This window comes from Corvus cornix, chromosome 10, assembly GCF_000738735.6.
Source record: "Corvus cornix cornix isolate S_Up_H32 chromosome 10, ASM73873v5, whole genome shotgun sequence".
Lineage (NCBI taxonomy): Eukaryota > Metazoa > Chordata > Aves > Passeriformes > Corvidae > Corvus > Corvus cornix.
The window spans coordinates 13,743,667-13,767,976 of NC_046340.1; the positions used below are offsets into that span (position 1 = coordinate 13,743,667).

Below are 24,310 nucleotides of genomic sequence, written 5' to 3' on the forward strand. Positions count from 1 at the left end.
TTCCTCCTCCATGTGTTGCATGCTCTGTGTCCTTCTTGTGATCAGAGGCTTTTCATAGAAAGGCCTGTTGATTCTGTCACATCCTGTTTCATTTTTTCCCACAGCATAATGGTCTTTGGGCCTCCAGGGAAATAAATATTTCAGTAATGCTGCTGATGGGAAACAGGGTAGTTACAAAAAAACCAAAGAAGGTGCCTACACTTTAAATTTCTTGCTGTTTCTATGTAATTATATTAACTATTTCACAATAACGATTGCTTTAGATATCCATGCTGGAGTGTCATCTTGTAATTAACCTGCTGTGCGTTTGGACCATTGTAGTCACAGAGTGCTGGCAGGTTTTGAACTCAAAGCACAGCATGCTGGTCAGATTATGTTCTGCCACCATGTTGTGTATTGTCTACGAGCAGTCTGTATGATTATGTATACCTTTTGGGCAGTCTGTCCAGCTGTAAAAATCTGTAGAATACTGTTATTTTGTCAAACTAGTTCCTAAGTAGTGATTTACTTTCTATTCCCCCATCTTTTTCAGTAAACTAGTGCCACGTCCCAAGCACAGTATGAAATGCTCACAACAGTGTACAATGACTCTTGCAGGAAAAAAGATCTGTAAACTGTGGCAAATCTACTTCAGATTATCAGAACCAAGAAGGTAAGGTCATGGGGCCTGGCAAACAGGGACATGCTGAAAGCAAGCAGATGCTTCTCCCTGAGGTCCCCGGGAGCGAAAGAGGGACACTGGAGAAAGAGGGGAGTGACTGTGTTAAACCTCCACGGGGGATGAGAGAGAACGGTAAATGTGCAATAATGAGCTGCAGCCATGAATACATCCGGAGTGTGCCCAAGGCAAGCAACAGCTGAGCACGGGAGCACCTTTTCAAAGCAGAGGAGACCTGTTGCTTGCTAGAAGCCTGTCACATCTAATACTGTTGGTGGGGAATCAATCATGCCCAGGAGGACAAGGGAGTGGTGAGAGGTCCTTTGTCTGGGGAGCTATCAACAAAGCAAACCCACACTTCGGGGATCTCCTGAGTCAGTGGTTGTAGACATATCTTCATGTTTCATAGCCCTTGTAACTTGTTTGCCATGAGTTTACCCAGCTACTTTTTGGGAGCATTTATACTCTTCATGATCAGTGATTCTTCTGACATAATTTCACACGGAAATATGGTGCCTGATTTTCTTCAAATCCACTGTTCTCAAGGGTAGGAAAAAATGAACAGCTATTCCCTGTTCAGTTCTGCGTACCAGTCATGATCTTCTATGCTTCTGTTGCCCACTCCCTGCCACTGTCTTTTGTCCAAGCCAAAGATCACAAATCTGTTTATCCTTTCTTAATCCAAAAATAATTCTAGAGCTTTTTTTTCAGCTCTGCTGTGTACATCTCATATTCCTTCAACAGCTTTTCTTGAGCTTTCTTTTTGCCACTTGGGGAGTACCAGGTATTCACTCCATACAAGTGGTTGGCTTCATAATCCCTGTAGTGTAGGCAGAGCTTTGGGGATGAAGAAAAAGTTGTTCCAAATGTTGCTTTCATGCAAAGAGGGGTCACACAGGCTACACAAGGGCTGAAGAGATTGCAAATGGTTGCACGGTCAGCTAGCAAGGCAGCAAAGAAATCACATTCATTACAATACCTGTGTATCTTGCTGCTGGGGGAAAGGAAGATTCAGAGAGTATCCAAAAAAAAGGAGACTACTAACCTTGCATATAGGTTACTCCTTGGATGATATTAATTTGAGGATTAAATAGAAGATGCTCCTTTTCAAACAAATATTGGTAAATCAGGTAAATGTGTTCTGCTGCTATTTTCCAAGAAATGGGGAGAGCTGCTACTAAGATAGACATAACTGAGAAAACCATATTTTTATTGACTGTGTATTATCCATGGACAAGTCTTTTCCTCATCTGCATTTAGAAGATTTCCATCGAAATTAATAATATTCTCAAACTTGATGCAGAACTTGCAAATATTCTCAGAGATCTGATTATCGTGCCTTATTCTCCCATGCCAATGATTATCGTACCATACTCTTATCATATAGGAAGGGAGGTCCTTTTCCATAGTGTAGTACTCTGTGCCTGTTCTTAGAAAAGCAGTTGTGTTTGTGCATTGCAGTGACTCGGCAGACCCACGTACATGGCTTTTTCCAGAGGGAAATAAAGTCCAGAAGGCACAACTTGTAACTAACCAGGGCAATCTCACAGGTCTGTGAACTCCTTCTCAGCTGAAACCACAAAGGTCATCAGCTGTCTGCATACCAGAATTTAAACAGACATTTTGCTCACCAGAATGACCAGGAACAAGTGCTGAGGGATAGCCCTGTGGGTAGACAACATACTTGTGAAGGAACTTGTTTCTGTTGATGATGATACACCTATTATCCACCTGCAAACCCACAAAAGCAGCATTATAACCAGGACTTAAGACAGGGGGTGATTCATATGGAAATGCAATTGTTTGTAGGAACAAGACACCTTGCCACAAAAAGAATCGTGTAACACACAGCCAATCTTGCCTTGAGAGAAATCCAAATACAAGTGGATGTTCTAATTCATTTGCCTTGGGCTGTATTACCTTCCCTGGAAGGAGAAAAGAATAGGGAAAATAACAAAAATGCAGACCCTTCATTCATTCCTCTGGGCTGGGCAATGATTTCTTCCTCTCTTCCTCAGATCCTTGTCATGTCGAGAGCTCAATATCCTGCCCTGGGGACAGAGAGCTGAGAGGCAGAAGAGAACAGAGGCATTGTACACAGAGAGGGTGAGGCACCCATAGTTCACTGCAGTTTCAGTTTTTCCAATGCAAATTTCCTCTCTTCGGCACCCTGGTCGTTAACATCTTAACGGGTAAGGACATTGCATAGCCATAACTCTGTTTTCTCGAGGTCTTAATTTAATTACATGGAGACAGGAGATAAATTATTTTAAAAATGCTGTTTAAGGTATTTGTTCTGCCATTTCTTTCAAACAAAAGCATCTCCTTTCCGTATAACTGCCTTGATTACTGGGGAATGTAGTGCTCATGACAGATGCCCAAAGCTGCAGAGGAAGATGTGTGTGCCTAGGCCATGTAGGGTGGTGTAGGGTTACCGCGTTCCCTCAGCCCAGATTCGGAAGAGCTGAGCATCTGAAATGCTGAAGTCCACACCTGCAATCTGACTCGGGGCCAGCCGGCTTGGGCAAACCACACTCACCCTGTTGGACCTTTGGCACTGAGGCTGATGCTGTCATTCGTGCACTGAGCTGCCCCGGCTTTGTGCCTGTCAACCCCGAGGCTGGCTGGGGTCTCGGTGCTTTCTGATGAGCCTGGTACCCATTCCTGGAGCACGGATAACAACTGACAGACCTGGGTGGCTCACGAATTGCTGTGGGAAGAAGGGGAGGACAGCGTCCAGCTTTTACATAGCACTCTCTGCTTACAGTGCTCAGAGGTGGGTGCCGGAGAACGGGACTGAATGGCTGCCAGTGGCTCCTGCGAGCTCTAACCCCCGTTTTCCAGTTCCGGGAGGTGACTGTGTGACAGATGGACCTGTCTGGGTCTCCCTTCGAAGCCTCTCTCCCCAGGCTGCACCCCGACACCCAATATTCCCGTGAGCGGAGGGCATGCCACCCTGCACTGGCACCTGAGCGTCCCACAGCGACTTTGCCGCGTATCACCCCACGCGAGGAAGTTGGGCACTTCAGCGGCCCGAGAGCCGGCGCGGGGCCGCGAGTTCCGCGGGGCGGAGAGGGAAGCGGAGCCCCGCGCAACCCCGGCCCGCCTCCGCCCGGCCCCTGCGGCCGCCCGCGGCCAAGTGCGCGGGGGCGGAGCGGCGGAGCCGGCCCGAGGAGCCGCAGAGAGCGCCGGCCCAGCGGCCCGCGGGGATGCTGCGCTACAGTTCGGGGCTCACGGTCACCGCCACCACCCCCCGGAGGCCGCCCGGCGACGGCGGCCGCTCCCGGCGGAAGGTGCGCGGGGTAGCGCGGGGGGGCGGCGGGGAGATCCCGCGGGCGGGGTCGCGGAGCGAAGCGGAGGTTTGACTTCCCCCTCGTGTAGTTACCTACGAGGTAACTCTCTTTCTCTCTCTGTCCCCCCCCCCCCCCCCCCCCTTATTTTCGGTGTTCTCAGGTGAAGCTTGCGGTGTGCGAGAGCATCTTTTTGTGCGTTCGTTGTAGGTGTGGGGAGAGGAAGAGTTTTTGGGGAGTCCTGCAAGGCTTTTGTAGTTCTAGACCCTGGCTTGTTCTGTAAACCTGCGAGGAAGGTGTACTTCTGTTGGAGACGTACCCCGCATCCTTGAAATGTGTCTGGATATTTACAGTTGAGAACTCGCCTATCCTAAAAAACTTGCCTATCGTGAGAAAGCTCACCGTAATGATTTAGGTGGCAATAGTGATTTAATTGTATAATCAGTTCCTCAAATGCAGATTTATAATTTGCTGGTTTTTAAAAAATTTAATAAATGTGATAAATAATAACCATGTATTAATCTGTTGGGCTTCTAAAAAGTTGCTTAAACTCAGACAGATATGACAGGAATGCTCTGCAGCTACCCAGCTTTAAATAGCCCTTTTCTTGCTGCTGTAACTACACTCCTATCATTGTGAATGCTGATTCCACATGTGAAGAAAAAAATCAAAATCAGTGATAAACTTATCCTTACCAAAAATACATCCATACGATCATGCTGTTTCATGAATTATGCAGTTATTGTTTTGATGCTTCAAAAATATGAGTTCATAATTGAAAAACTGAAGAATGTTGTGTTGCTCTGGTTTTACGTGATAGCAAGGTCAGAATCGTCTTCCTGAGAAAAAGATCCCTGGTCTCCCTATACGCCTTCTGTGTTCCCATTGAGTTTCCTTGTTTTAGTATTTCTTAAAGAAGTTACAGTAAGGGAACTTCTGTTCAGGTGATAAACTTCTTATTTTCATCCCCACGATAGGTTTCCTGGGAATGACGAACTGTGTTTGATACATTCTTCTAAGGAAACTGGTAAAAATTTAATTTGCAACTACAACCCACTGGGAAGCTCTTGTCCCTTATTTTAGTGAAATGTGACTCCCTTATTGTGAGTTGTCAGAAGAGGAGAGAAAGACAGTTAGAATAACTGCTGAATAAATGAAAGATCTGTGTCACATTCCTGTGTGCCTGCGGTCACAGGAAAAGTGCCCTTTAATTGTGTGTGGAATCTCATGGCAGAGATTTCATCAATGGAGAAGGCTAATCAACAGATAAATGACCAAAGAAAGTACCTTCTTCTTTGCTTTTTAGGACTGAAATTAAACATGCACTGTTGTTCTGCTTTTACCTTCAAAAGTCTAAAGCTAACACTGGACCTTAGGCAAATGGAGTGATTTTTGGCCATTGAGCTGATAGGGTAGTAGATAGTTCCTCAACAAACATGTTATTCCCATTTCTTTTATCAGTATCAACATATTAATATGTTGATACTGAATATTAAATTCTGGTGGTGTTGAACTCCAGAGTTGGTTTGAAGCTAGATCAGTGTTGAGCCACATCTTTTTCCTGTGGTGTTCTTGTAAAAATCTTAGAGACTGGTTGCAAGTAGAATAGCCTGTATTTTTCTACTGCTGTACTAGTAACTTTGGTTATTCTATAACAGCGTTGCTCATAAATTTAACAATTAATTGTAATGAAATAATCTGTAATTATTTCAGCCCATAGTTAACTATGATTAATGCCTTTCTGGGTGCTTTGTTTTTTGGAAAGGGGGAAGAAGAGGCTGAAGAACATTACTCAAACTGAATCTGTCATCTGTGTTTAAGTTGCACCCTAGTGATTTGAGTAGGATGGTAAACATAAATGTGGATTGTGGATCTGGGCCATGAATTCTCAACATTTTAAACTAAGCTAGATTGGGGTTTTTTTTCCTTAACTGCCATATTGCAGTAGCTCTCCTCTATGCTATCCCACTAGCCTCTTAGAAATTTGGTAAAAAAGCATGTTTTCAGGGTTACTTTTCATTGCAGTCAGGAAACTTCTGCTGTTTGGTGTCATGTTGGGGTGAACCTGTCAGTCTTTTGTTTACTTGTCTGTGTCTTTGTTTCACAAATGATATCAGATGAGCTTTGGAAATGCCACTCATGGGTTGTTGGTGTCAAAAAGCCAGGAGCGAACATAAAATGTCGTCACATTTAAGATTATTTATATTGTTGACTTGCCAAAGCTACAGATGCTGCAAATTAAACAAAAATCTGTCAGTCTTGTAGGACTTTTAGAAAGATACCTGTTTCTTCTTCTACCCAGTATTTATTTTTAAAAGTTACACTCACAAAGTAACAATGTCAGTGACATAAAGGTAAGCTGGAAGTTGTGTCTGTCCCTGTTTTTTCTCACTTGTTCTTACTGTCAATACGCAGATGAAGGAAATTGAATCGCAGCTCTTTCTCTCATTCTCCTCCCCACTTTCTCTCTGCATTACCCAGTTTGTTTCTGGAAATTGCTTTTTCATCCTCAGTTGCACGTTATCCTGCCACTGTTTGGCACTGAGTCGAGACTCTTCCTGTTGGGATTTCATTTCCATTTTAAGGCATCACTACAGCAGTGTTTGCTGTGGGAGGAGGGCTTGCTGTGATTTCCATGTGAGTCTGCTCATTGATTTGGTCAAGTAAACTCACCAACAAATGGCACAGTGTGTTGTTCCTTCAGGAAGCCCTGCAGAGCAAGAACAGTGTATGTACGGTGTTCAGAACTGCTTCTGGGGGCTGGAGGAAAAAGCAGTGCCTGTTGTTTTTCCTTTCCAATCTCCGCAGTGTTTCTGAATTTTACAAGATGGGTCTGTGGTTCTGTCCTTAGATAGAATGCATCATCTGGGGCCTAGGAGGAGCAGGACTGCATTGCTACTTCATACATTTGCTGCTGTTTCCCCAGAGATGCTGAGGAAGTCCTATTGTTGTAAACAATAGCAGAATACAGCCTGTGTAAGTTTGTTCTAGCAAGGAACTGGGTGGTACTTTGCCACTGCTGTACAAGCCTTGCTGGGCAACTTCAAGGCTGGAATCCTTATGGTTGCCAATTGGGGTGGGGTGGGGTAAGTGCTTTGGGGGTAATAAATAAGGCAAAGTGAAAAGGGCAAGAAAAAATAGCTTAAATGATAACAAGCTTTTGATTGTACAGAGGTTTTAGTCTCAACAAATGATTGTTGTTAATTTGTATTTCCAACCTAGTTGTTATGACTTGACTGCCATCTGTACTAGACTTCTGTGATTTCCTTCATAGTAGCCCTGTAACACCTGTGATATGAAGGGCAGTTGTGGTTCACTCACTCTACAGCTACAGGGATAATTACTTACAATCACTGCACTGTGAATCTGTGTTGGCTATAATTAGCCTCGTACTGATTAATAGGCAAGTTATTTGCTTCAGAGAATCATACACAACCCCATTTCTCCTAACTTTGAGTTGCCAGTCAATATCTATTTCTAGTTATTTCAGGCATTTTAAATGTTTTATCCTAGCAATATGTTCATCCCATTCTGTCCAGTTTTCCTTTGTTCGAAATCAGTGTAAGAAAAAGTTTGTCTCATCTATCACTTCCTGCACAGCACAAATTCACTTCTATATCCTATTTATGGCTCTGGTCTTTGTTTGCCTACATGGAGGAATGCCAGTCTCTGTTTCCCTTCTTATTGTAAACATGTTTTAAGAGGAAAGAGCCATAATAAGCTAATGGGAGGAAAGGGCAGGGGGAAATAGATGAGAAAAGGGGATGTTAATTACCTTACGAATCAATGAGTTTCAAAGATGAGGAGTTTATTATTAATATATCTGGATAACTAATCTGTAAGTAGAAAGTATGACCAGCTTCTGTAATATATGAAGAGAATTTGTTGTTCTTAGAACAAACATAGCAGCCAATCAGTATCAAAAGCCAACGTACCAAGTTTCGTAATTTTTAAATGCATTTCATTGTTTCAGTATTCTTTAGCAAATATGAAAGCATAAACTGCTTTTATACTAAGTTTTGGAGTCCTTACATCACTTCGTGGCTTCTTGTTCCAGATTTGCTAGCATATGGATGAATGATAAATTAACAGTGAGGCAGCCACTGCACAAAACATTGCTTTCACAGATACACCTAAAGAGTAGGTTATATTTCACCTTGATCTTCTTATAGACCTTTTTCCCTTCTTATTCTTTGTAGTACAGACACATCTCACCTATTTTATTAGAACTTTATCTATCTCAGGATATTGTTTCTTACTGGCCTTGCAGACCTGAAAGACCAAACTGAGAGGAAGATGGAAGGCAGTATGTAACATTTAAAACATACAGTTGACAAGTACAATACCAGTAGTCTAAATGTTAGTGAATTTTCCTCTCAACAGATTTAAAGAAACGCCAGAAGAAAAATAGCGAAGTTGTAGATAGTTCTTCCAATTGCTTTTGCTTGGGAAGAACAAAAAGTTAAAGCCTGTTTGAAAAGTTGAAAAAGGACTTTTGTCTGGAAACGGAAAATAGGGATCCTTGTTGTGATGCTGAACAGTCTTCTCTGAGGAAGTTTTATTGTAAAGAGACTTGAAAATGCAGTCAAGGCAGCTTAAATGATATATAAGACAGTTGGAAGAAATTAATTGAAAAATGGTAATGTGTGGGGTGTATGGGAAGGGCTTTGCTGCAGTGCTCTGAATGCAGTGAACAGAACATTATTGCCATTTTAAAGGCAAAAGGAGGTGCTGTAATGACCAAGATGTGAGCCTGAACAAGTGCAGTGGGAAGGTGGGTGTGAGAGAGAGACACACATTCTGCATGACTCCAGGGGAAACTGGAGAGATCTAGATGAAATGAGATGCTGGGCTGCGGAAGAACAGGGACGATGGCCCACAGTAATCATGAAAGAGATACTTCAGAGGTTTTGAGGAAGAGCTTTAAGAGCTCTCTTTGTTGCCAACAGACAGCTGGGATTTCACAGGAAGATACTGTACAGCTTTGAATTCAGACAGCCAAATTTTTCATTTCATCATTTGCTATGCTCTGCTTAGGACTTAGAGTTGTTTTCCACAAAAACGTCTCGTGAATAGGACTAAGATTGAATGTTTTAACCAAGTTTCTTGTATGAAATGCACTGCTTTGAAAACACCATTAAAACAAAGATGTCTCAGCCCAAAGCAAGGCAAACTGCAACTGGGGACAGAAAGGTATCGTGCCTGTTGGCAAGAGAATGGCTGTTCTAAAATCAGTTAGGAAACAACACTTCTTAAATTTTTTCTGAAGCTTAAGTTCTGAAGCTTAGTATTTACACACCATTTATGTATGTATCAGATTTCAATAATATTCCACATTAAGTGGACTTGCAGTACTTAGGTATCCTTGGATCAAATACTTGGCTATATGCTGAGCAGGAAAGAAGCATTTACTCTAAAATACACTCTGTGTTTCTAAATAATCCCTTTTGAAGAATAAAAGTATGCCAAATCAGCAAACAAAACCCAGAAAGCAGAAAATTATGTTCATTGTTCTGTTATCTCAGCTCTCAATGTCATTTATGAGTACCTAGGAACAAGTTGTTGATTGAAATGGTTTTTTGCTACTTCAGGTATGTTTGTAATTATGGGGATGCCCTTGAATTATTTTTTGCCAGCTAAAAACCCCTCTAGCCTTCAAAAATAATATCTCGTCATCTGTGTGGTAGAAAACAGAAAATAGTAAGTTCAAATTTGAATCTCAGTACAGTTCATTCTGTAAAGCAAATTATTAAAATAATTTTTGTGATTTTAACACCTAATCTTGTTCTTCTTTCAGATGAATGTGTGTAGGTTACGCTTAACAGTACCACCTGATGAAGTGTCACAGCCTGAACAGGGACCAAAGGAAACTGAGAGAAAGAAAAGTGTAAGTTTTAAGAATCAAGAGTTACATTCTCTATAAATAAGAAGTAAATAGTCCTCCACAGATGTTGATATTTGTTGTTTTGGCAGCCCAAAGCCCAGTCATCTTGGAACATTTAAGAACATGTGGATGGTCATCAAGTTGGGTGTGAGCTTTGAGCCTTGGAGTTAGGGATGGCAAAACTGCATGTAAAATAGGACAGTGGTAGAGAAACAACAGAGATTGATGGTGATTTGTGACTGAGGTACATTTAAAACTTGATTATTTCATATTTATATATCGAAGAGCAGGAAACTGTTACCAGGAACAGTGTCCTGTATTAAACAGGATCTTGATCAGGATCCTCTTGATCCCAAAAGAAGGTTTTATGTTTCCTGTAGGCTTAACAGTGTGCAAGATTTGAGCATTAATGTAGGTGGTATGCGGGGTTTCTTGATGTTTTGTGTGTGTCAGCTAGTTTTGGTAAATGGTGATGTACAAATAAGAAATATAAAATAAAGAATTCAAGATTGTTCTGAAGTGAAAGCGATTTGAAGGTCATGTGCTTAGAAGGGTTCAGAAGGGCATTTTTTTGGCAGATGTGAGTAGTGTGTGCACAGAAAAAATTTTACCATCTGCTTTGGTGCAGAACTTGTTCTTTAAGAGCAGTTTCACAGCAAGAGAAGATGTTTCATTAGTCTTAAGGATGAAGACTAAAAGGGGAAGCTGAACAGCCTCCACAACTTTACCACATTTATACTTTGATAAACCAAAATCAAACAAGAAGTTGGTGAGGTTTGCCAGACTCAATATCTGAATAGCAGTATGACAACAGGAAGAGAAACAACAATGGGATTTACTAGAAATAATTTCTTAGTGATATTTAAAGGCAAAAGTAACTGTAAAATTACTGAGAAAGACTAACATTCTAAGAAATAAAAATAAATGCAAATTAAAATGCTCAAGATAAGGATTCCTTATCAGTTATTTTTTGTCCTGAAATCTTTTATACACTCAGGTTTTCACGCACGGGTCTGGCAGAGTAATTGGTTCTTCAGGATCTAGAAATGTTACTTACACGACAGATTAAATAGTCCTTAATGCAAACTGAATTTGGGCCACCATTGAAGAGTAATAATTCATTTTGTACAGAGGTGTTTGTTTGTAGCACTTAGAGTAGCTTCTCTGTCAGTCTCTTGTCAGCTTGTATCTGATTGCAGAAACCCTCGGACTGGCCTAAGTTTATGGGCTTGTTGCCCTAAGAGGAATCTGAGGTTGCTTTTGAGGAGGATAGGTATTTACTCATACCTTACTCACTTTATGGTTCTGAGTAACGTGATAATGAGAAAGAATTGTTAATGATCAGGGTTGGACAATTTGTAGTGACTTTCTTACGTGACCAGTTTTTTTCTCTGTGGAACCTTGTTTTTAATGAGCTGTTACTTCCCCCGTAATACAAGTAAAGGCAAGTGGGCTTTTTATCAGAGAATGTTGAGGAGAGGATAGGAAGATAATAAATACATTATTTGGCTCAATGTACAAAACAGTGATGTTGAAGAGATGGGTCCTTATTAGTTGAGATCAGGAAAAACTGTATGCAATTTAAGTATTGTATGTTCTGAGTAGTTTCTAAAATTCAGTACTTTTAGACAATTTAAAGACTTTAAAAGGCTTCAGAGCTAGATGGGATCTACTCAGCCAATTTCATAGCAATTAAAAAGTACAGAGGAATTGTGCCAACTACTTGTGTTTTATAGTTTCTGTGTAATTAAAAAAAATACCCCACAGATAGTATAGCCATAGTGTATGGAAGCAGCTACAAAGAAGTCACTGCTCATGAACTGGTTTTTCCTCCTGTCTCGAAAGCCAGACAGCAGTGTATTACCTGTAGATTTTTATTGTGTAATCAATTGCTTTATGTGTTCAAATTAGTTACACAGTAATGTCCAGTGCACACATGCCTCATGACTAGTCATGCTGTGATGCTTTTACTGCACATTTAATTTTTAAAAAATCTAAAAGCAGTGATCAGATGTCTCTGCTGATCACCCGTGTTCAGCTGACTTCATGTTAATGAAATCACTTCGAGAACAAGTTCTACAAATGTTAGATAATCCTCACACAGTCCTATGAGAACTGTGTCCCCTTTTTGGAAATAGAGATAATAGAAATTAGGGAACTGCTCTGTTTTCTACCTTGCACTTCATAATTTAAGGTCAAAAAATCCAGCTTCAGCAAGAATCAAATTTAACATGAGATCCCTTGTTGGAATCTGGAGTTCTGTGCTGACTTTAATTGCTGACTCCTAAGAAAATGGGAGCTGAAAAATGCTTTTGGTATTTAAAATATATTAGTGTGACTTACAGAAACAAACTGTGGGGTTAATCTGTGGGATTGTACCATTTTTGCTGGAGTGCTCAACCAAGTCAGGCAGTCAGAGCCTGGCTGCAGGTGCTCTCCTGTTTGGGCAGGACAAGTCTCTGCCTCTGCTGCTGAGGGAGGAGAGCAAAGAGCTTCTTGCAGTGTCAGAGGGAATGCCAGAAAACTATAAATACACCCTGGTGTGACATTTGGTTGTAATCTCCTCTTTCAACTCTTTCATTAGAAGGACGTGATTTTGAGCTGCCCTAATGTGACACGGTGATGGCTCACTATGTTTGTTACTTTTCTGCATCTCTCGGGCTCAGTACCATTAAGAGGTGCTTCAGTTGCAGAATCAGCTAATGAACTGCACAGCAGCTCTTGCTAGTGCTGATCCTCCCAATAACTTGTTTTGCTGCTGGATGTCAGACCAGAAGTGATTCTTTATCAGAAGAAAGCTCTTTTGTTGGTAGCTCTTGGCTTAGCCTTTTTCTTTGGAGTCCAAACTTTGCAGGAAATTTATGCTGCATTTCATTCAATCTGTATCAGTGCAGTAAGTTTCTAGATGAACTTTTTTACTGCTATGCATCCATGAAATAAAAATGTACCAGTGTAAGATATTAAAATGAAGTGATGGATCTGGGTGGTTTTGTTGCAACAAAATTGCTACAGGCAGTACTGTACTAGGGTGGCCTCTCCCTGCCTTTTCTGAAAGGCTGGCAGATGGTGCAGAGTTAGAGACTGATCTCAAAAACTGAAGGGGGAGTGAGCTTGTGTCAGGTTGGATTTTTGTACTCATATTTAGGATATGATACCCTGAAAGAAGCATATGAGAGCTTAACTCACAGGTAGAGGCTGGTTGGTTGGGTTGTTCAAATTGTTAGCACTTTAGATAGAGAGAACCACAAACTATTCTGATTTTGTTCCATTATTTCTGTCCATCATAGACAATGGATGACAGTAGTGTGAGGCTGTTTACTTCACCATGAAGTACAAAGGAATATTGTGCTTGGCAGATTATATGCAAAATCTGCATGTTCTGAAGCCTGTCTTGTCTTGCATAATAAAGGGTTACCAGACAATTGTATTGTCCCTGTTTGAGACTGGGCTTATTTTTATCCATCAGTCTCTTTCTTCACTGTCATGGCTAAATTTAGAAGTGTCATTGGAAGTTGCAGCTAAGCTTTTGAGGGCAGAATGTGGAGATATGTATAGACAGACATTTCTTTTTCATTTGGATACGTGGACAAGAGAATGAAAATGAGATAACACTCTGGAAATTTGTGTCAATTTACTGTCTTTGTGGCTTTCAGCCAAGTTTGAGCAGTGTTTAGTTTTAAACTCAGCTTGGTACTTTGGCTGTATATATCCTCAAACACTTTAATTTTCTTATTTTTATTTTAAAGCATCACAGCTAAGAAGTGAAATTCTTTTTACTTCCTAAGCAAGAATATGGAAGCATAGCAAACATTTTTTTTCCCAGCAAAAAAAGTAAGCTGCAAAGAAGCCAGAAGGGGAATTTGCTTCTGTGCGTCATGGTGAGAATCAAGCAGAAACTTGTGTCCGGCCTGGTTCAAGAATATGAGTGCAGTGAACGTGGGGTTGTGGTGCACATGGAATCTAGGACAGTGCTTATTTTCTCTGCTGCTGCCAGCCCACTCCTGTCAGCAGAGCAGAACTTGTGCCTGAACAAATGTGGTTCATCTGCTACAGGTGATGTTACTGTTTCTCACCCTCTCCAGCACTGATTGTTTGATTTTTGACGTGTACTAATTTAGCAACACCTTTGTTAAAAACCAGAACTACATGAAAAATACAGAAAGAATTCCACTGACTTCTGAGGTTACTGCTGTATTTGTTGTACCTTAGTTTCCCAATGTGTAAACATTGGCGTTCTGTCTACAGATTTCATGGGTTAGATGTGACTTTGTATAATGCCTGGCACTTCTCTTTTGAGATGGACCCTGAAATTCTACACCCAAGGAGCTTCAAAATTGGAATGTGTTCAGCGATGCATCTTGCATTCTTCACAAATTTAAGAACACTCATGTCTGTTGTGGCATATTTTCCCTATTGTAATACTGTTTTTATGTAAAACATTCTTAAGTGTAACATGGTTTTCATGGGCTGTAGAGGAATATGAAAAGACATAAAAACAGAGCTACCTTTTGTCAGAGCAGAGTAACTTTTCTTGGTGAGCTCAAAGTTATAAATGTGTCATTTTACTGAATAGAATATATGTGACCTAAGTAACAGTGTGAATATTCTTGTTCCTTGTGTAATTAGGTAAAAGATAACTGGATATCTTAGAAATGTCTGGAATGTGGCTATTAAGGAAAAGATAAAGCCTCACTTAACTGATACAATTCTTGTTAAAAGTTTTTTGATGGTGTAGGTAAACAGAAGATCATGAGTCAGGAATATTTTAAGGCCATGGGGTACTAAACAGAACTGTGTTAAGCATTACATTAGATGTCCTTTTTTCTCAAGAAAGATGTGTCTTCTGTGCTTTTCTTTCAATTTTGGGGCAGGGAGAAGTAAAAATATGAGCCTATCTGACTTTCATTTAAAAAACGGATATATTAGGAAGCAAATCATACCTCAGCGTTATTTATATAATGCAAATAAAACCATGGGCCATAGAAAAAACAGTTAAAAACTTAAATTTAGGGTTCGGTTTTATAATGTCTTCACCTGTTTCATGCTACTCGTGCTGCCTCCTTGGACAGACATAAACAGGATGCAAGGTAATTATCAAGACTTTTGCAACCTTGGCGTGTAAGCTTCTGTTTTAAATATTTATTAGTTAAGTAAACACAAGTCTGTGTTTCTTTGGTACATTCTGTGTGATCACACCAAGCGCAGCTGTCTGTTGCTGCAACACAGACAGGACATGTTCCTGGAGGCTGATACAGGATGTGTGTGCATCCACATGATGTGTCCTTGCTGTCACCTTGGACTGCTCTAGAACTGACTATAGATGTAAAGAAATATTCGCAAATTGATTAAGCTATCTCTGCCTTTTCAGATCATTAGCTCACATTAGAAGGTATTTGGCTGATATTTTGACCTTAAACAGCAATGGTTGATTAATCTAATGTACCCTTCCACCTTCAAGAACTATTCTGGTTAGCTTTACAGTATTTACTTGCTCCTAAATACTTGCATGTATTTGCTTATGCTGTTATCTTCCCTGAGATGCCTCACTGTACGTAAGAGTGGAGACCATTGAGGACTGATTCGAAAAATATCTGAGTTCTGAGAGTGGGTATGTATGGGACATAGAGGAAAATAATAGAAAGTATTTGACTTTAAAAAACTGTTCTGTAGTTCTTGAGGATGTGGAAAATCCAGGATTTGTGAAAGAGGAGGCATGGAAGAGAGGATGTGTCAGAGGAAGAACAGAGTATAAGGCAGAAAAGGAAAAAGCAGTGAAGGGAGAAAAATAGACAAAAGTGGGTGCAAGTAGCTTAAGAGAGGAGGCAAACTAGCAGAAGTATACTCAGTGCATGCTTAGTGATGCAGTTCTGTGGAGATCCTTGAGAACTGAGCTACTCAGCAAGGCCTCCTTTAGAGGCAAACCTGTATTGAAAAAGCAGTCAACAAACAAAGCAAGCCATCCACCTCTCAACCCTGCATTCAGAGGAGTTTTCTGATTGTAACCCTTTCCCTAAGAGGAGACTGCATCAGGTGAGCCCTTTTTTGGCTATTTATACAGAACCCTGAAACTAGTGGTCACTGAGTAGGAATTAAGAGTTACTAAACAGAAAAGGGTGAGTAGAAGATAAGCATGGCTGGAATAAAACAGCAATGAAAAAGGTTAGAGAAATATGAGAACAGTTATTTGTGTAGCTGTTGGCTCACACATCTTTAAAATAAGCAAGAACTGAAATTTTGACAGGCACTTGTCTGGGGATTGTGATATGAAGGAAGAATAAGGAGAGGGTAAAAACAATATCCTGTATTTTAAGTAGCACATAGAACGGAAACAGTCAACAGATGATGGAAATTCTTTTAATCTTCTGAAAGAGGAGTCACAAAAGCATCTTAGGAGGCTTGTGCAAATACAGATAACAGGCAAGTTCAGCATTGTTGCAAGAGACATGTAACCAGTCTGCCTTTGTGCGTACCTAATCCTGCATGTACTATCCATTATAATGTAAATTTAAGTCTGTTCATCTCTGAAATACATATGTAAGTGCCATGGGTGATTCTCCAGCTGCAAAACCATTGGTCTGAATTTGTAGGTCTTTCTTAGAGAGGGGAAAAATCCTTCAAAGCATTCCTTAGGAATGTGTTCATAATATTCTAAAAATAAGGAACTTGGTCATAATTTTTATTCCAGAACTCTGCATACAGCACTTCAGACAATTCTGCTAATGTTTCAGAGGCCCAAAGGACCTTGGTATTGGTGATATTTAGCTGTTCACCTCATTAAAAATGAATGATCATGGGCAAAGGGTATGGATTTATGAATTCAATGTCTGGTGCCTTGGTAACCTCTAAACAGTCAAAGTGATTATTCATTCTGTTATCAGGAAGATGGAAACTTGTGTGTAATCCCTTTTTCCAGATGCAGGGGCGGAGCTGCAATGAACTATGAAAGAAACTGTACAACCCTGGAAGCAAACAAACACAAAATAATTATGAGTCATGTCCCCATCTAGTTTCTGTATTTCTCTATTTCAAAGTATGAAGTGTGGAGCTTTTGTTTGTGCACATCCAAACAGCAAAACAAAATCCTCAGTAATACATAATTATGAAACATCTCAGTATGAGGATATGAAGGTTTGCATATAATATTTACAAAGTGCAAAATTATATCATGTATAGGTAGGGCTGGTTGCCCAATATTTTCTTCATTAAATAGTTTTAAGGCTTTCTTTTCAAATGAAGGCTTACAGCTTTGTTGTTTTTTGCCTGAAATGTTCTCTATCAGGTGTCTGCTCTGTGATTGTTCCTCTCCCAGCCCTGCGCACACACACACACACCCAGAGCTTCAGCAACATAGTTAAACTATTAATCATGTGGTAAAGAAGAGTGTGTAGGATACTGGGTTGAGGAAAATCTGTCAGTGCTGTGTGGGAAGGACACGATGTGAAACAAATGTCTGTCTCTATCCATTTTTCTTAATACAAATAAATTTTCCTGTTCATTTTCCCCTTACCCAAAGAAGTATTTATTCTTATATTGCCAGCATAGTTGTGTTGGTTTGGCTCCTAAAAACTGAGAGTGCTGCTGCTTTAGACTGCAGATGGTGTTCTCTCTTCATGGTCATAGTAAGGACTGGAGATCTCTAGGATGCAGCTGCAGATGGATATAAGATTCTGAGCTTTGTTTCTTTCAGCCTCTGTTTGGTATTTAGACAATGCTTAGAACAAAAAAAACCAAACCAAAACATGTTCTAAAGTCAATGTAGTAAATGTCCTCAAATGTACCTGTACTCTTGTATATCCAGCATAAGAAAGTAAGTTCAGTAAAATCACCTATACTTGATTTTTCTCTAGAACTGACCTTTCAAAAACAATGTGCAAAGCTTATCAGTAACAGCTGTGTTTCCAAACTTTTCATTCTAACTTTCCATTCAGAAATCACTGATTATTTTTAGGTTCCTAGTTGGCAAATATTTCAAGTTCGGTGAGAATATTTTCCTGTTTTTTAAAAAAAGTCTTGATGTGGATGTCTTTATCTGAGGTAGTTGTTTAAATACCTTGTAATCAAGAAGAGAAATGAGTAGTTCTGAGGACTGACTCATTTCAGATGCTTGCCACAGAAGGATGTTTCACTGGGTTGATTAGAAGGGAGGAGAGGTGAGTAGTCAGGTCAGGTGGTTGATCTGACCTTGCAGATATTTATTTACATGCTGAGGGAAATCATTCCTGCTCTTTGCATGAATATTTTTCTTACGAAGTGTACTGATGAGATGAACAAGAGGAGTCTGTTGCGAAGGGTGCCTTGAAGCAAGACATGCAATCATTATGAGTATGTTTCACAAATTTCTACAGATCATTAAAATAAAACATGTCAGCTCTTTAAAACAATCTCTATTTACATAGCAAGGCCTGATTTAGAAGGTTTATCCTTCTACAGTAGTTAATAATACTGAAACACCGACATAAATGCTGTTTCATAGCTTTGCTTTAGCTCTTACAATGTAAGTTCTGCAACATCTGTAAAAGAAATGAAGATCCGAAATGAGTTTGATTACTGTGGAGGTTCTTACTTAGCTTTAAATGCAAACTGAAATTCTACTTGGTTTATCTTCAAGAGAAAGAGGTATTTTCTTTTTTAAGGAACCCTGCCTAAAAGCTTTTAATTTCAGTTTCTTAGAAATTTCTATATTTTTTTGAGTAAATTTGTGAATTTTTGTTTCCTGCAGCAGGGAGTTTGGGAAGTGAGGGATAATTCTGTGGTTGGAAGAGTTTATAGGGAACTAGAGACCTGACAGTGCTCTGCAAGAATGCAGAAAAGTAGCATAGGGTGTTGAATGAAAATAAGCCAGGATAACCTTTTCTTACATGACTCTACCTCTCCTTGTACAAATCCAGCCTGTTGTCTCTAGCTGTGCCTGCATCACTTCTGTTGAAGGCAGTGGTAATTAGACATCTTTATATTCTTTATCGATTATAAGTTGGTCATTGTTCTTTCCAAAAACATGAAGGCTGACAGGTTGGCTCCAAAATGTTTGGGAGTTAGTGTTCGTATGTACTGTTGTGCTTTCACTATAATTGGTGTCTCTCCTGGCCCTAAGTAACTGTGGTTTTATTAGTGTCTTTTTTTAATTCTAGTACTGATTTTTTTTAATTTTTTTTTTTTTTTTAAATTTTTAGGAGCTCTACCATGTACCAAATGGGATGTCTCCAGGGAAGCTCTCTCATGGGATGGTGTATGGTGTTGTGCACCGAACTGACAACAACCATAAGAGAGAAATGGTGGTTTATGGCTGGTCAGCTGATCAGCTGAAAGAGGAGATGAATTACATTAAAGAAGTGAGTTACACTTTCACCTCAAAATTTGTTAAATACCATTTCCATATATCCATGTAGAACTGTGAGTGTACAATCAGCTGACTGATTCAAACCTGAGTTTGAATTGGGAACCTACTCTGAAGCTAGAGGCTAGCCTTGTTAGTATTTGAGTTGGGAAAAAAGCATGCTCTGTGCCTGGGAACTGTGCTTGCTGATGGAAGAAACTATGTAAGTAGACAACTGAAAGGATAAAGTCTCTCTCTTTGTGTGCTTCCCCCATTCCCAACCCCCCCCCCCCCCCCAGCTTTGTAAATTAGGTGACATAGTAAAATCAGTTAGGTATATTTTGGGGCAGCCTTTAAATAGTCAGCCATTTAATAAGGATGTCTTTGTACTACTTTCTCTGTGCCTGCTCATTTATCACAGTTGGCAGAAGATCTCCTGAAAAACAAAAAATGCATTTCTGATCGTGCTTGAAATTTTTCTGTGCTTGAAACTCAGTATCTGTTTGTTCGTCAGTCTTTGGCTCTTAGGCTGTGGCAGTGACACCCTCATTACCTCAGGGCAAATAATCTGACCTTCCCTTTCCATCCATCTTCACCACCCAGCAGGCTGTTGGTCAGTGCTTATCATGTTACCCTGATTCAAGTGCAAACTGAGTTGATAGAAAAGGGAGGAACCCTGAATCAAGCAAGCAGTGTAAGGCAGTGTAATCATGTGTGCTCCTAACACCTGCCTGGTCTGTGGCTATCAGCACTTGCTTCTCTCCCATGGTACTCCCCGTTTGTCAGCTCTCAATGTTCACCACTCTCAAGCTGCTGAGTTTAGGGACTGGCAGGGTATGTCAGTGCTGCAGTGCTGACAAGGCTCACAAGCTGCCTTGGCTGCTGTTTTCCTGCCTGGGTAGTTCCTCTGCCCAGCTGGGGTGGTGTCAAGGGACAGGTGAATTGGCACACAGCAGGGCCAGCTCCCCAAACTGCACGGTCTGTGGTACCTGGTGCAGATTGCTTGGGCTGGAACCATCTCCCTGCCCTTTTCTGTCCCTTATGGAGGGACACGTCAGATCAAGTGAACTGCATGTCTTGCTTATGCATTCAGGGTACTGATGCTTTCAGGAAAAAGTGGGAAAGACATGGGAAGAGACATACTGGCTCTTCTGTCTTCTGGAAGCTGTGTTTAGCTCTGCTAATTGTGATCTTTGGTCTGCCAGAGTAGTGTTGTCTTTAAAAGCAGAGTCTTAAACAAGAGTCCTCAGCTTCTGCCATGTATGTGCTGACTTAATAGACCAAAAATGACGGGCCCCATCAGAGCTGCTGACAGCTCCCTCTGCCTGCGTCAGATCTGCATCGTGCAATAGGGTGTGTATGTGCCTGTGCCTGTGCCTGTGCGTGGGGAGGCACAGGGCGAGCGGTGCTTTCCTGAGGTGACGGGCAGGAGTCAGCTCCCTTCTCTCTTCCTCATCCCAAAGGGAGCATGTGGGGAGGGAGTACTCCTTGCCTAGGTTTGGTGGCCAGTGCCCCCCCTTTCTGGGAGTCAGTGGGGGTATTCTGTGCAGAGCTGCTAAAAACATCCCCTGCTGAAGTTTTCCCCTCACCCCAGTGTGCAGGGACACAGTAAACTCACTCCCCTAAATGATGTGCAATCAGCCTGTGTTTGGTAGAAGTGAGGAAGGGAAAAAAAGAGGTTGAATTACATGGGCTGTAGGCAAACATGATTGCAGTGGTGTGTAAAGCCAAACTGGAAGCCAGCTTGGGGTTTTTTTGAGTTTGGTTTTTTTTCTAGAAAGGCAAGGAATAATTTGCATACATAGTTCTTGAAATCAAATTGAGTTCTCCATTCTTCAGATTTGGAATTGCATTGGTAGATGTAAGCTAGATACAAGTCTAAAAGACTGAAATTAAAAGGGTTTATCTGCAGGATAAACCCGTTAAAAGAATACCAAGGGGAAACCAACCACTTTTAAAAGTATGCAAGTGTATTAAGTCCATGCCTTTTTTTCAGAAATAAAACAATATATGGTCAAATTAATTTAAATTCATTTAGTAATTAGGTTAGAATGATTTATGGATAATTTAATTGAAATTATTTTTTAAAAATTATTTATTTACTAGTGTTTAAGTGTGTACAGAGAAATTTAGAATTACTCATAGTGACAGTTATTTATATATTCCCTATGTAGACAAGTCTTGAGACTTAAGTTTTTATCTTCTTCTTGAGAGTAAATTGCTGTTATGCAGAGGTAGATTAACAATGGAAATTATGGAAAGTAACAGTGAAGAACATAGAGAAAAAAATCATGTCCTGTTATAAACAGTATAATCCAAAATTTTGATAAAGGCATTTGATTTTTCTGACACCAGGTGAGAGCAACTCTGGAAAAAGTAAGGAAGAAAATGTATGGTGAATATGATGAAATGAAACGAAAAATACAGCAGCTTACAAATGAACTGAAAGTAAGTATCCATTAATTTGTAGGGAAAGCATATGGGAATAACTGTCTTGGTGTTATCTAGAAACTTTTCTTTTGCTTTAGCAGAACAGAACTAATCTCCCAAAACACTCCAGTTCACTGTTTTATGTGATATCTGTAGTTTCCTTTCTTTATGTATTTTTCCATCCAGGAAGGTAAAGCAGTACAGGGGTGCTTTTGCATATGAAATTACTAATTGCCTGGAAATTCTTGGAAATAAAAGAATGATCTTGATACCATTGCTTGCGTGTATTGGTAATCAGTGGAGATGTATGTAACAGCTTCCAGTTGAATAAATAATATTCATGATTAGGGGAAACTGATAACTTGGTGTCATTTCAATACTTTGCTCTGTTTTACTGACTCTATTGCTTAAACACTAAATAAAAGAAGTAGCAATATTCTTTAGTATTAAAGTGCTAAAAAATTACTTACCTTTTCATTTTTAATGGAACATTTCAATGGCCATTCGATGACCTGTCTTTCTTCTGACATGCTGCTTTAGCAATAAAAGCAGTTGTACTCTGTAAAAATAGCCTTCATATTAAACTGCTGAGTTGTTTGATCCAAAAAATCTCCCTGAAAACTTGCTTTGAATTTATGTTCAGCATTGATTTTCACAGCCCTGGTTCAGAGGAAGCTTTGGCAATTAAAGGTATTCTGACTTCAAGGGACTGGGACCTTGACTTGTGCCCTTCTGCCATCCTCGTTTGTAGGCTGTCAGTTCCCTGCATGCTGTATTAGGTACAAAAATCAGAACTTGTTGTAAACTGGTACTTTTATTCTGTGCAACTGGTCTCAAAAAAAGAGAAAAAAAAATCCCCCTAACTTGAGAGGAAGAGAGAAAACTCAATTTCTGCAAACTGTGTTAAATAGTCGTAATGCTGCCAGCAAGAGTCACTCTCCTCCCCAGTGTGCATGTAGGTAAATGCTGATTCAGGGTCAGCTTTGTTGTCTTTGCTGCTGATCTTTACTGAATAGCAGTGATGATATCCTGCACTTCCAGATCTTCTGTCAGACCAGTAGAAATACTGCATGAGTCAGAAATTCTTCCTTAATTAAGGGTTTCTGACCAGCTCTGACAGAGTATCTAGTTCTGCAGCAAATTAGCAGTTCATGAAGCTTCCTTCTGACAAAAATGGCACATTAGGAGACATCCTTCCCCTTTTTTAATACTCTAGACTGCCTGAAAGGAAGCACAAGTGTTGTTTTTCCTAATAAAATGAGTTTTTTGTTTGGTTGGTTATTTGGGGGTTGATTTTGGTTTTACGCAACTCTTGTCTTTCATGCTGTTTGCGGATCCTGTTTAAAATCCTTTCTATACTCTTTGCTTCAGCTTTCAATCACTGTGCTTTTATCCTATCAATTTCCAGGACAACTTTTTGTTCATAAAGATTGTTTGAAATTTGCTCTTCCAATATCCTGCTCTGGGCTTCTTCACACAAGTTCTTATCTTGTAACTTTCTTAATCCATCCAAAGCATGTCTGCTTTTGTTTGTTTAACATGAACACACATTTATATAAAGTTAACAGAAACTACTTGGCCTCTACTCCCTATGCTGACCTAATCTGTGTATGGCTTGGTTACTACACACTTGTCCTCTGTATCAGTCCCTGGTGTTCTTCTGTTTTTATCAAGAAACAAATCTGGTCCATCTAAGAATGGGAGCTGGGCTGGCCTCCATTAGTAACACTCTTTCCCTCTTTATTACTGGATCATTTATAATTATTTACAGTGTTTGGGTTTTGGTCTCTTCTTGAATAATGTCATTTTGTGCCTTCTTCCCCCCCTTCAGTTTTTAAGTATGTGTGTGTGTACATAACACAAAATGACTAATTTTCACAGAACAAAACTCTCTGGCTTCTCCTCCCTGCTTTGTACTGTTTCATCCTTACGTCTTCTTGATGTTGCTTCTTTATGTACCTGATTAGTCAGTTCCTTCTTAATTAAGGCTTTTCTACAATTCACAGTTCTAGATTTCCTTATTTCTTGCATTCTTCTGCTTTTTGCTCTGAATTTGTACAATCTGCCCACTCTATATATATAATCTTTCTGAATAGCTGCCAATTGTCCTCTTGTCCTTTCAAAAAGAACAGCTTATACAGTGATTGCAGATTAACAATAAACTCAGCTGCTCATGCCTTATTTCTGTTAGATTATTTGGATTTTAAGTTTTGTTTGTTTGTTTGTGAGGTGCAAGAATATACTTTGCGGCCTGTATATTTTAAGCATCATAGTACTGTGAAAACGACCTTGGGGTCTTTCTCTTCTGTAGCTCCCTTGGAAAGAATAGGTAAACTTGATCATTATTCTATATAAAACCTTTTTTTTTTTTTCTTGCTCAGGTGACAAATGCTCATCAGGAATCCTTAGAGAATCATGTGCGAGTGCAGGCTGCAGCCTTAGATAGCTTTAGCGAAATGAACAGCTCCTTGACATCAGCATCAATAGACTTGCAGGTACATCTTCATAGCTGCTTCCCAGCTGCCAGCTGCCTTTTCTAGCATGGATATCAAAGCATACTGAAAACATGGATGACAGATACAGATTCTACCACTAAGCAAGACCATAAAGTACTGTCTTGGTTATCTAAAGCACCTAATTTAGGAAACAAAGAAAAAAGATCCAGAAGTTCCTGTGTTTAAAAAAAAAGCATTAAAAAATAGTGTACAATAAGGAGATATAAAGAGATATAGATA

The 24,310-nt window shown here is 40.0% G+C and overlaps 1 protein-coding gene across 5 annotated transcripts in view; it reads left to right on the forward strand.

Annotated features, from left to right (window-relative positions):
• Positions 1-2,646: 2,646 nt before the first annotated feature.
• LOC104683831 (myocardial zonula adherens protein) overlaps positions 2,647-24,310 on the forward strand; it is a 54,339-nt gene continuing 32,675 nt past the window's right edge. The window contains exons 1-5 of one of the 5 annotated variants that reach the window (XM_019280775.3): positions 2,647-2,850; positions 9,746-9,835; positions 19,003-19,161; positions 21,501-21,593; positions 23,957-24,070. In XM_019280775.3, the coding sequence (XP_019136320.1) occupies positions 9,746-9,835; positions 19,003-19,161; positions 21,501-21,593; positions 23,957-24,070 (456 nt within the window). In that variant the 5' untranslated portion in view covers positions 2,647-2,850. Of the gene's footprint in view, positions 2,851-3,095; positions 3,435-3,792; positions 3,952-3,977; positions 4,051-9,745; positions 9,836-19,002; positions 19,162-21,500; positions 21,594-23,956; positions 24,071-24,310 lie in introns of those variants that run through there. The other 4 variants (XM_010390840.4, XM_039557729.1, XM_039557726.1 and 1 more) reach the window with 4 other exon arrangements.